We start from the raw sequence: 13,371 nt of genomic DNA on the forward strand, positions 1-13,371 counted from the left end.
AACAACCTTTCATTAGATATTATCTGCTTTCTTATTCAACTGTAGCTCCCTAGAGTCCTGCTTCTTTCTTCTGATCATTTATTTTGATTGAATCATTTAGCATACCCACTGGGTCACCTTAGAGAAAGAAAACAGGAAAGGGAGATGGACAAGAAGAACTTAGATTTCTCAGCAGGGCTCAAGTGAAAAAAAGCCTCTAGTTAAGTGGGGTAGGTAAGGTGGTGTCTGCCTAGCTTTCCAGAAGAATTGGAGACCAGGAGGGGAAAATAACATTGAATCAGAGTTGGAAGGAATTATAAAGATTGTTCAGGCCACATTATACAAAGTGAGAAAACTGAGGCTCAGAGAAGAGAAGTGACTTTCCCAAGTCCACACAGCAAGGTGGTAACAGGGCTGTAACTAGAAGCCTGTTTGTCTGACTGCATTCAGTGCTTTATCAACCCATGGGCTTGCCTTGTGGTTCCATTGGCCTCCTCTATGATAGCATAATCAGAGAGCACTGTGATTACCATATATTTTAGTTGAACAAATTCCTACCGATATTTCAAATATAGTCCATATGCCTCTTCTAAACCTTCACATATTTATACTTTATTGTTATTTTCTAGGGTGTCAGATGCCTGATACATTCAATTCATGGTTCCTTATAACTCTACTTCATGTCTGGTAAGTGAGCAATTTAAGTGAAGTCACCAAATGTATTTTTTTTTTTTTTAAAACACTGCTGACTTGTTAAGGTATAGCCTTCAGCAGGGCTGATTATATGAAATCGCAGTTGTTCAGGCATTAAAAGCTGTTCCTTTCATTTTAATAACTGGTGTCTTGTAGCACATTTTTTTATTAAAGGTCAAAGCATAGTCCCAGAAAGAAACTAATATTTGTAGGATTTTCTCAAAGAACACCTAACCCAGTGAACAATGCTATCAGTATCTGTAAGAGACCCTATGAGCTTGGGTGGAAAGTTCTTTCCTTTCGCTGTTTTAGGAAAGTTCACATTTACGTAAAAGTGGTTTGAATTGTGAGCATCCGTGGTCATTTTCATTGCTGGTCATCAGAAACCTATAACAAATTATAGCACTGACATTTACGCCTGTACCTCTAAAATGTGCATACAGGTTAGATTCATGCCAGTTTTGTTGCATGTAAAAATATTTAACACCTTAAACAGTATATTTTTTCTTCAGCTGCAAATTAAGTAGCCAAAAAAATCAATTTTTCATCTAATGTTACACAGTATTAAAGGTCAGAAGGATATAGGAGAGACGTTGAAGTGGGGGCTGGGGACTATTTATTGAACTGCCAGATCTTGGGAAAGTAAATTCTGGAGAACTAAGTTTACTACTTTGACCGTAGTATCTGAGGAACGTGGGGAATGGTTGCCCTGTCAAAAGGACCCTTGTTTGAGACTGCCTTCAGCTGAGCTTTGCATCACAGGACTGACTACTATATAAAGACTTTTTGGTTTTGATCACCTCTGAAATATTTCTTCTGAACTCACATAGTCAGTGAGATTGGCTAAGGGGCCTAAGGTGGCAGTTCATGTTGTTTTTTCCTAAGCCGGTAGTTTGTTGAGTGTACACTGTGTCCTGGGCAGTTAGTAAGCTATGTCAGGAGGCTCACAGTCTAGTGAGGGAGATAAGACATATATAATAGTCAGTTATAAATTGGACTGGCTAAGTTCTATAATAAATCTGAGTAAGTAGTGCCTGTAGGATCACAGAGGAAGATGCAACTATCAAAACCCTTGAAATGTGCCATGTCTTTTAGTCAGGCAGCTAAGAAGGCCAACCACCTTCTGTCTGAATGGTGAAGGTTAGGAAAAGGTTCAGGGAGGGCAGCTGGATGTACTGAGAGGAAAACTACTTTTTCAAGAGGAGAGGATTGCAGAGGTGGCCCTGTGGAATTACTCACTGGAAAGGTGGGAGGGATGAGAGGAGGCTAGGCTGTTCCCAGAGGAGCTCAAAGATAATATTCAGAGTCAGAATGAAAGACTCTTTATTGCCCAATAGCCAGAGGTATCAGAGTGTTAGAGGGAGTGGATGGCAAAATAAAAAATATAATCCTTGTGACCACATCCCAATGTCAATACCTGACTACTAGCAGCTGGGAGAACCTTGAAACTACTTGTAGTTCTTTCCAGTTAGCCACCATTTCCAAATGTGCCTGCTGAGCCTTCCTTGCTGAGGTTGGTTTAATTTCTCAGAGGAGTGGGGAGTACCACCACCAGTTAAGTAGGGGGAGGGAGGCCTGTCTATGCTTGGTGTCCCCTCCATCCTTCCTCCTTGGTTCTCATGATCTGCGGGCTTCGGTGGGATGAATCAGCAAACTCTTATTGTGTTAAGGACTGGGGGGCACTGGAGAGTAGGACATGACATGGTGTGCACCTTCAAGAAAATTAGTCGAGTGGAAAACAGGCACAGTACAATTGCCTGTAATGGATGACAATGAAAAAAGTGCTGTGCCCAAGGCATAAGCAGATACTATGGAAGGATAAGGAGGTGTGACTAAATCCAAATTTGGTGGATGAGGGAGTATGTATTGGATAAAGAGTTGCTCTGTGGTAGAGGTGACATTTGAGATGTACCATGAAGGGTGAGTAGAATTTCTGTCAGAGAAAAGGGCATTTGAGTTGAGGGAATTATTAGGAGCAAAACATAGAACATGTACAAGAACATGGAGTATTTGAGGGCAGCCAAGTTGTCTGAAGCACTCAGGGCTGGTTTGTGGAGAAATGTAGTGGAAAGGGTCACCAGGAAGTTACTTTAGTGTCCAATTGTGCTATGATCCTCCAAGAAGAATTGGGGAAACTCTCTTCCAGGGGATAGGATTCTTAGAGGGAATAAGGGATCCACCCCGAGTCTGCAGAAAAGCTATGCTCTTCTAAGTCCTGTTTTCTTAGCCCGAAGCTCCAGGAGGGTAACTGAGGGATCACCAAATCCAGTATTACAGGGCTCAGTGGACTTGCTAGGGATGTGCAGGGTTGAAATACCTCCTGTGGGTGGTAGTGTGAGGGAGAGGTGGGGAGGCTTAGAAAGCAGTCATAAAAATAGAATCCGCCCCCCCCCACCGTGAAAAAAAAAAAAAAAAAACCCACAAAACTAGAATACCCTGGCAGTAGACTTTACAGAAAGCTTGCTTAGGTTCCCAAGGGTGATGACTCCCTGTTGGCTCTCAGAATAGAGACAGGATTTCTCATATCCTGTTAGTTCCCTGGAAGAGGTGTTGATGTTTCCCTTATCCTGTCTGCTTTCTCTGGTTCCCAAATTTTTATGTGTGTTGGGATTTAGGACTGGGACCCCTCCAGTTCCTAGAAGGCCCTTATCAGTTGTGTATTCTTGTGAGCTTGCAGCTTCGGTGACTATGTGTCCTTTGTCTTTGCTGAACAAGATTAGTATTCACCATGGCTACTGAAAAAATGCTGAGAGAGGTTGCTGTGAGGGGTTTCCAGCATTCCCATGTGGACTTGATAAAAGCCAGCCTCCTCCTTTGTTCCCTGTCTGGGACAGTGGCATTGTGATCCATTCAGGTACCCACACCAGAAACCTGTGAAGCCTCCTTGACTTTTCCCTCACTCCCTTCATCTGGTCAGGCACCAGTTTCACCATCTGAAACTTTTTTGACCATGACCCATAGTAACAAATGCATTTTACCTTGCAATCCAGAACACACACATGCATCTGACACAAAAGTTTTATAAAACTTATCCTTACAATGTCAGATGATCTCTGATATTTTCTACTCCATTTGAATTCATTTAAAACAGAAATTCAAGATGTCACCCACTAAATTGATTTCACTGGGTTACAAGTAACAGTACCTGAAAACTGGTGTTTGGCCTCCAACTTCCCTCTTCCTGTGCCATTGGTCTTCTCAATACAAATTGGATTAGTATACACACACACACACTCTCTCTCCTTAATATTCTCCATTGTTCTCAGGATAAAGTATGTTTCCTAGCATGGCATTCATATCCCACCAAATATGCCACCTTTACCACTCTCGTCTGGTGCCGTTCTAGGTACCACTACCACCATCACTCCCTCCCCTGCAAGAAAAAGTTAAACTATGTAATAGCAATTTCAGGTCTTCTGCACAAAGCTTTCTTCTGCCTAGAAAGTCCTTCTCCTTCCTCTCCACCTGACAAACACCTATTTTTTGTTCAATATCCAACTCAGATATCTCTGCTTTGAAGCCTTCCCTTCCCTCTGAAGGCAGAGTTAGTTCCTCTTCTGAGTTCCTTTAATATTTTGAATACCTCTCTTATAGCACTCATCACATAACATTTTTATATTTTATCGTATATGTATCAGTCTTCCTTGTGGATGGTGAATTTATTGAGGCCAAGAATTATATTTATTTTCCTTTTGGAGAGATATGAAAATGAGGTATTTCTTCAGCTCAATAAATGTTGATTAAATAATTTATGGCCTCAGATCTGACTTGGCTCCTATGGCAATTGGAAGGTTCGGGGCCACTGCCTGTTAGTGGCAAAAGCTCTGCACCTACTTAAGTTTCCCTGGGGGGTGAGGTATATGTAGGTAGAATTTATGTTGGTGTTCTAAGTATTAATAGATTTGCAGAGACCCCCATTTTAAAATTTGTCATGGAACACTAGTACGTTATAGATACAGAAATTAATTTTAGAAAATGGAATAGAACAAATAAAATTAGAATATGCCTATGATGGAGGTAGAGTGGAGAGGAAAATGCAGTTTGTATTTTTTTAATTTATTTTAAAGTCAGGTATATCATAAATATAATAACTACTGGGCCCCTTACAGTACTATTTTAAAAATTATTTACTTATATTATCTCACACATTCTTATAACTGCTTTATTCCTGTTTACATGAGAGATCAAAGACTGAGAGCCATCAGAGAGCTTGGCCGCAGAGCTAGTTAGTGCATGGTAGAGAGGAAATTCCAGTATGGGTCTGGCTAACTTCGAGTTGCTTTAAGTTGCTTTCCTCATTGGTAACTAAAACTACTGACGTATCTAATTAAATAATTATTTATTAATATGAATAATATTTAATATTACTAATACTATTTATTACTTAGTTAAGTACCTGCTTATTCTTAAACATAAATCCATAAAATTACAGCATTTGTTTTCTAATTGAACCTACGGTATGCAGCAGATTTGTTCCCTGCCCTCATAGGGCTGAGGGTGTGGGAGAAAAACCTGGAAGAAATCATTAATAAAATACAACTGGGATGGGTGCTGTGAGAGTAAGTGACAGGGCTCTGTGGGGGAAGAGGGATACATAACTTAGTTGAGGGGGTGTGGCTCACTCAGGGAGGGCTTCACTGAAGAGGTGACATTTAAACTGACCCCTGAATAATGAGTAGAAGTTAGCAAGTCAAAGAGTGGATGAAAAAGCATTGCAGGCAGTGGGACCTCATGGTTTTCCATCTTTTTACCAGCAGAGCCCTTTTTACAGATGAGCTTTTATGCTCAGCCACAGTGTATGAATAGATAAAAGGATTGCTAATTGGGTTGAAGAAGTGGGAATGACCTCACTTCAGGTCTTCCCAACACACCCACTGGTAAGGGACCCTTACGTAGCTCCCTGGAAACTCAGAGCACAGTTTAAAAACCGCAGATCTAGTCCAGCTCCCTCATTTTACAAATGGGGAGATGACCTTGGCAATTTTAAAGGATTTTTCACAGGTCTCTTTATCAGTAATGGAGGATCCGAGACCCAAATCCAAAACTGACTCTGCGAACTGCTCCTTCTGCAACACTTTGCTTCCTGTGTGCTTGTCCCCTTTCAGTGGTTGTGGGATGGGAGTCTGTGGCCCTGAATTTGAACTGCATACCACCGACCAGCAACTGTATGAAACTGTGTTTCTTAGCACTCACTGTCTGTGTCCTGGGAGAGGCAACAAGTAAACCTGAAAATAGTACAGGGTGCCAAGGGCCGTTTGATAAGCAGACATACAGATCTTATGGAGCACAGGGAAGGCAGGCAGCCTGGGGATAGTCAAAGAAAGCAGTTGCATTGGCCCTCTGGGGTCTAGAACTAGAGGACATGGGGTCTTGAGGAGTTATTAGGAGAGGAAGAATTAATTGTAAACTACTTTTTAAGGTGTCCCAAGTGAGAAAGAAAGATGAGAGGATGATCACTAGAGGAAGAAACAGGATGGAGTCGGAAGCATTTTGTTATTTGTTTTTTGTTTTAAGATGGGGAAACACTAGAACATTTTTATAAGCCTAAGGGAAGAAGCCTCTGGGAACGAAGAGAAAGAAGTAAAGTGTGGAGACGGAAGGGGTTGGAAAACAGACTGGGTCCAGTCTCAGTCCAGCCAGAGAACTGCCCTGGCAGACACTCCTGGCCTTTTCAAGAGGGCTCTTTAACACCACCACAGCAGTTCTGATGTAGCTGTAGGGCTTTCTAGCTCATGCTGGATTCCAGCAGCTCTAGACCTGCTGTATATGGTGAGCCCGGGCCATGTGCACATCCCCTCTCTGCCTCCCCCAGCCAGAGTCACTCTCTTTAAACCACACACACACACGTAGCTTTTTTCCCAAAGCAAAGGCCTATGCAGCATCATTTTACCAACATTGCACAACCTAAGAGCACTGGTACCTGCTCCCCAGGAGCTTGTTCATTATATTGGATCTGACAGGCAGGCCACAGGCCAGGTGTAGCTCTTGGAGGAGGCCCTCTGTCAGGTGAGATGGCTTAGGGAAGTGCCTTGCCCCACTTGTCTGTTTGCCCACAGACTGTCCTGTGGCCCCAGTGCTCCCCACATAAAGGGTAGGCTTGGTGGGGAGGGAGTTTAGGAAACCAGGTGGAGATAGCCATGCACACAGCCCCAGGAAAGGGTCAGCGTGCCAGCTCACAAATAAATAAACTCATTCATTAGCACACTGCTGAGACTTGAGTGTGGCCATGTCAGCTCTGCTTTCTTGGCCCCAGCCGGTGGCGGAGTAAGGGAAACAAGCTACGTGAGTGTCCCTTTGGGATTCCTTCATAGCAGCCAGAGTGACAAACCTGCCCAAGTGCCCACTAGTCTTCACTGAATTCAAAATCAGATCCTCTCTGAGCGGCTTATAAACTACCATGAGGGAGAAACAAGGCCAAAACACAACTGGCATTGTCAGAAGGCCCAAGCAGAGCAAGTGAGACAGGATGCTGAGAGCTGCCAGGACATGGCAGGAGGTCAGAGTCAGGAATAACAAGAATTCTTCCTTCCCAGATTTAGGCAGAGAGGAGGAAAGCGTGGCTAGGAAACTCTCCTTCCTTTGAACTCTGCAGGCAGTGTTGTTGTCTTCCTCCGAGTCTGACCTAGCAGGAAGAGGCCCTTGGAGCTGTGCTGTCACAGGATGGGGGAGCAGTCAATACTGACACTGCCCTGGGAGGCACTGTGGCTTGAGGGAGAGAGGGGGAGCCCAGGCTTCACTCCAGCTCCACTCTCCTTCACTGAGCAACCTTTAGGTACTTAACGTCCTCAGAGTGTCAGTTTTCTTTCCTGTGAAATGGGGACAGTTATACTTAGATGGTGATGTACGTTGAAAGAGATGGTGAATGAAAATGCATCTTACAGTGACAAGTCTCATATTAGAGGACTTAATAGACGGTAATAATCATTATTACTATTTGCCATAAGGCAAAATTTAAATCTTAGCCCTTTATATTTTGAGACTCCTAGTGAATGAGTCTTTCTTCCCTTTCCCCCTGTATTTTAGATATTAGAGAACCATCAGACTAGGGTTTGAACACTCCTTTTTTTCTTTACTTTGCTAACTGGGTTATTTGCTTTCCTTATATGTAAAAGAGATCAGTATTATTTATGAGGCACTGGAATCACTGAGAGACAAGGATAGTACTGTGAAGCTCAAAACCTCAATAATAAATTGTGGGTTAAGAACATCATCAGACTCGGGAGGGGCAACTGGAATTGCTCCTAAACAGAGGGTAGTTGATGCATAGATTAAGTCTATACTCGGAGTAGGTACTAAGTAGATACTTGTTAATGAATGATTAAATTAATTATTTAATATAAGAATTTAAAAATTACTAGATTGTCTCTTTCTAAAAAGACTAAAAACTAGACTTTATTTTTTAGAGCAGTTTTAGGTTTGAGTGGAATATTGTCTCTTTTTAAAGTTTCTTTTGCATTCTTAAGGGCAATTTTTTTTTTTTTTTTTTTTTTTTTTTTTACGCGGGCCTCTCACTGTTGTGGCCTCTCCCGTTGCGGAGCACAGGCTCCAGACGCGCAGGCTCAGTGGCCATGGCTCACGGGCCCAGCCACTCTGCGGCACGTGGGATCCTCCCGGACCGGGGCACGAACCCGTGTCCCCTGCATCGGCAGGCGGACTCTCAACCACTGCGCCACCAGGGAAGCCCAAGGGCAATTTTTATTATGTTTTAGCATTGAAGTCTCCCCTCTTCCCCTTCCTCTTCCCCCCCAGAACAGCTCTGAAATTATGAAGTTTAATCAGTAGCAAAATGTAATTTGACCCCTCAACATTTAATTTAAGCATTTATTATGAGGAATGCATCCGTGATGTAAATTGAAGTAAAGCTGTCCTGATCTTTTATTTAAACCTAGTATTCTCAATTGTGGAATAGTTTACTTAATGGCTCAAATATTATTGTATGGTCAGAGCCTGTGACACGTGTTGGCTTTGTTTTGTAGGGGGTACCAGGACCATCAAATCTTTTTTGTTTACCATTTTGAACTTGTTTTACTCATTTTCTTTTCACCTTCCAACATACTTTAACCTATTCTGGATCATTCAGGAGGTCCTGATAACTCTTTTTCTAAAAAAAAAAAAAAAAATTTTATTTATTTTTTTGGCTGTGCTGGGTCTTAGTTGCTGCATGCCGGATCTAGTTCCCTGACCAGGGATCGAACTTGGGCCCCATGCATTCGGAGCACAGAGTCTTAACCACTGGACCACCAGGGAAGTCCCGGTTCTGATAACTCTCAACTGTATTTTGCCAGGCTGCCTTCTTTGAGTTGTACTCGTAGCTATAGCTTCCATGTTGAACTGCTGTTGTGTTTATTTTAAATACATTTTTAGGTTCTTTCCTTTTAGTCTGCCAGCAGTTACTTTTTGCTGTTGTAGGTGTGTTTGCCTCAGGTTAGCCAGTCTTTTCCCTTCTGGTATTTTATTTCTAATATGATGTTAGTTTTGAAACTTAAATTATTGCCCTTGTGAGGATTAAATGAAAAAGCAAATGGATTCTGGAAGGTTCGTTCTAGTCATTAAAAGAGGCAGAAAAACAGTCTAACTCTGGGATCGGATTATCAGGGTTCAGATCCCAGCTTTGACACTTAACAAGTTTTGTAACTCTGGGCACGTTACTTCTGTAAGACTCAGTTTCCTCAACTGTAAGGTGGGGACAGGAAGAATACCAACCTCCGATAGTTGTTGTAAGGATTAAATGAAATAATGTATCTGAATCACTTAGCACAGTGCCTGGCACATAGTTGTGTTAGCTGTTAATTACAGCACTTGTCCATTTTTGCTATTAAAGGGTTTTTTTTCCTATTTCTTAGTCTTATTAGAATAGGAAAAAATTGCCAGATAAGCTGAATTCAGCCTGGATCAGATGTTACCCTAACAACTGCTAAATAAATTACTACAACTCTATTATCCTAAAAAGGGTTTCACTGGGGTGACTGTAGTATCTGTGGATGAAGCACAGAGTTGGAGTTGAGATTTCTTCACCACCATCCTTCTGTAACAGATTGTTTTTTCAATGTAAGAAAAGTGTGTGTAGAATGCTACCATTGTGGAAAATGGGGAGAAAAGGGAAGCTACTATTTATGTAAAGAGAGTACATATACACTAAGTTGGTATATATATAGATTACATGTGGAAGGTTTCCTAAGAAGCTGCTAACTGTGGTTGCCTTAGGGAGAGGAACCTGGTGATTGGGAGATGTGGGTAGGAAGGGGACTTAACGTTTTTTTTTAACATGTGCATGTATTATCTATTCAAAACATTTACTAAACAAAGAAAGGAGTAGACTGAACTTGTAGGCTTCAAGGTTAGGTACCCTAAGAATTGACCTTCAGCTTGATCTGGACATTCCAGGCAGCTGACTGTCTAAGATGTGGACCCCAGCCTTCAGCTGTGCTTTTTCCTTGAAGAGGACAAACACAAAAGTTCTTCACAACAAGATGACTTTTCTGTCCTTAACTACCTAGAGAATTTGATTCACAAATTCAGGACAAAAATAAGTTGAGCCTTTAGTTAGCTGAGTTTGGTGATGGTGGATGAACGGGCAGCCCTGTGGATCAGAATCTTATTTTCCCAGTAGAACTCATGGTTATCTTCACTACACTTCCTGTTAATGAGAAGACTGATTGTTTTGATTTTATAACTTTAACTATGTGAGATGAAATTTACTGTAGAACTTTATATTTGATAGTGTTTTCAAATTGTCATCAATTGTCTACAGAACTAATTAGGTACGGTGTTTTAGGAATAATTAGAATTTGCCCTTCTTTCATTTATCAGGCTTGAATCTATATTTTTTAAACTCTTAGTATCAGCAAAATTAGGTGCAGGTTGCAGCAAACTTTGCTGTTGCATTTCTCTCAAAAGGTAGATGCACACTTAATTTAAATTTCTGGATCAGACAATTGTAAATACCATAGTTCTACTGAAGTAAATATTCACCAAATTTGTCATTTTTCAGCCTTGGAAAGAAAGGGTTTCCAGCTGGGAAGAAAGAAAGGGTTAACTTCTGAGAGACTTATCTGTTCTTAAAGCCAAGGTCTTATTACACCCCTAATCTTATTACACCCCTTCTTCCTGAAAAACATTCAGTGACTCTCCTTTGTCTGCTGAGTGAAGTCCAGACTTTTCAGCATGACATTTAAAAGCCCTTCATGACCTTTCTGGCATATTTTTCTGTTTCCTATACTTCCCTTCCACAAAATCTAGGTATTGTCCCTGTCCATGTGCTGAGCTTTCCATGGCCCTGTCTTTGCTCATAATGTTCCATCTTCTGGAAATTCTCTTTACCTTTATCTGTCCACCTGCAGCTCACCTTTCCAAGCCCCAGGTACAATGTTTCATTTTCCGTGAAGCTTTCCCTGATCCCACTCAGCCAAGAGTAATCCTCTCAAACTCCATTGCACTTTGTGTTCCTCTTGGGACACTTACTGCATTCTCTCTTAGGGCTCTTGTCTCCCCTAAGGAGACTAACTGCTCCTTGGAAGCTGGGCTCTTGTTAACCATCACTCTAATCTCCACACAGTAGGAAGTAAATTTATGTCCATTGAGTGAATTAAGTGTCAGTCAGCATCTTGAAAGTATCTTCAATTTGCTTTACCTTTTCAACCCAGATAACCATTTGACTGTAAGGGCTATAAAACAAACTGCTCTGAAACAAAAAACACTTCACTCCATGTTGATATAGTTAGTAAGTTTATGGTCTGAGAAAATCTGTGCCTTTTAAACCTCAGAGGGCAGGTGTATTAACAAACTAGAGAATTTTTATATAAATGAAGAATTCCATTACCTCACTATTGCTGTTGATGAATTGGCCTCTGACGACACTTAAGCATCAAAACACACAGCGTCTTTTCAGGTGGAGAGGCTAACTTTGGTTAACTCTAAGAAAAATGTTATGAAAAAGGACTGTTGAACTTTCCCCAGTTTGTTTCTGCCTTGGAATATGCTCTATATCATATAAAGTGGCCAAGTCTTTTTCCATGACCTGTTTTTATTGTCACAAAGTGTTATTTCTTAGGCACTAACTGGGTTCAGAGGTTACAAATTTAGAATCACAGCATCAGCAAATCCCGAGGTTGGAAGGGACTTTAGAGATCGCGTAGTCAGCCTTCCATCAGATAGATAGCCAAGTTGCAAATTCTCTGCTTTTTGAGGTCATCCATTACATTATTCAAATCTTCAGAAACTCCCCTATTAGAAAGTTTTTACTTTCAGCATTCAATGTTGAGTAGTTTTTCTCCCTCTGTGACCCACCCATTCGTTCTGATTCTACCTTTTGGATAAACAGTCTAATCACTTTTCTGCAATATTTAAGGCAACTGTCCTGTTTTTCTCCAGGTTAAATATCTTCTGATCTTACAACTCTTCCTCTTGTCTCTTAAAATATAATGTTCAAAACTGTCGACAGTATTCCAAGTAGAGTCTGACGTGTGCTGAATAGAACAAAAATCTCGCTTTGTACATGAAGATACTATATTTGCATTACTGTTTCTAAAATCACATTAATTCGGGGGGCAACCATATCATCTTCTTGACTCCCCTTCAGTGTATACTGTCAACGTAAGCCAGTAAGGCTTTTTCACACATAGGTGGGCATGACTCACCAATCCTGTACCTCTACAGCTGTTCTTTTAGACCCAAGTGCAGGGTCTAGATTTATCCCTGTTAGATTTAGCCCATTGAAACAGTCTGTTGAAGTATTTTTGGTTCATGGTTGGGTCATCCAACATATTTGTCTTCCTGCCCAGCTTCTTGCAATCTACATATTTGATAAGTATGTTTTCTTTTCTCCATCTTAGTCATTAACAGAGATGTTGAGGCAGGCCAGGCTGGAATCATTCCATTGGACCTTACTATTGCTAGGATATTTAAATGGGCAGGATTAATTGTGTATGGAGATAGAATTGTCGGTTTAGACTAAATACTCCATAATTACAGTAGGAGTTGTCGTTTAGGTGAGTAGTCCTATTGTAGCTGCTTAATAACTATTTAACAAGAGATAATAGAAATACGTGTGGTCATAAGAATGAGATTAGGAGCTATCTTGGAAAGTTGGTGACCCTGTTTATATTCTTATATTCTTATGTAGGGTCTTAAGCAGAGAGCATTCTGGACTGATTAGAGGCAATGTGGTTTAGGGGAAAGAGCCCTAAACTTGGCCCTGAGATGTTTTATTCATTTATTTATTCAGAAAATATATATTGAGTGCATACTATACTTAAGCCCTAGATATACAATGATTTAAAAAAACCCAAAAAAACCCAGACTTGATGTCTGCCTTCAATGGAACTTACATTCTAATGGGGGAAACAATTTGATAATTATACAGATGAAATCATAATACTTTCTGTCATCTATATTCTGGACGGGTACTATCCAACAGAAATATAATGCAAGTCACATATTTAAAAGTTGCTAGTAGCTCCATTTAAAAAAGTGAAAAAAAAAATGAAACTAATTTTAATAATAGGTTTTCTTTAACTCAATATACCTGATAATATTTCAACATGTAAGCAGTGTAAAAAATTTGAGATATTTATATTCTTTTTTCATGAACTAGATCTTTGACATCTTAAACTTATACCACATCTCAGTTTGAACTAGCCATATTTAAGATGTTCAGTAGCCACATGTAGCTAGTGGCGTCCATATGGGAGAGCTCAGTAC

At 40.8% G+C, this 13,371-nt stretch overlaps 1 protein-coding gene and 1 non-coding gene across 2 annotated transcripts in view; one reads left to right on the forward strand and one right to left on the reverse strand.

Annotated features, from left to right (window-relative positions):
* Positions 1 to 13,371, forward strand: part of UQCC1 (ubiquinol-cytochrome c reductase complex assembly factor 1) — an 89,601-nt gene that overhangs the window by 33,044 nt on the left and 43,186 nt on the right. Inside the window, exon 6 of the mRNA XM_060030917.1 lies at positions 609 to 666. Coding sequence (XP_059886900.1) covers positions 609 to 666 — 58 coding nt within the window. The remainder of the gene's footprint in view (positions 1 to 608; positions 667 to 13,371) is intronic.
* TRNAR-CCG (transfer RNA arginine (anticodon CCG)) lies at positions 8,847 to 8,919 on the reverse strand. Its single transcript has one exon. It is a non-coding gene; the product is annotated as a tRNA-Arg (tRNA).

Source organism: Delphinus delphis, chromosome 15, assembly GCF_949987515.2.
Source record: "Delphinus delphis chromosome 15, mDelDel1.2, whole genome shotgun sequence".
Taxonomy (NCBI): Eukaryota; Metazoa; Chordata; class Mammalia; order Artiodactyla; family Delphinidae; genus Delphinus; species Delphinus delphis.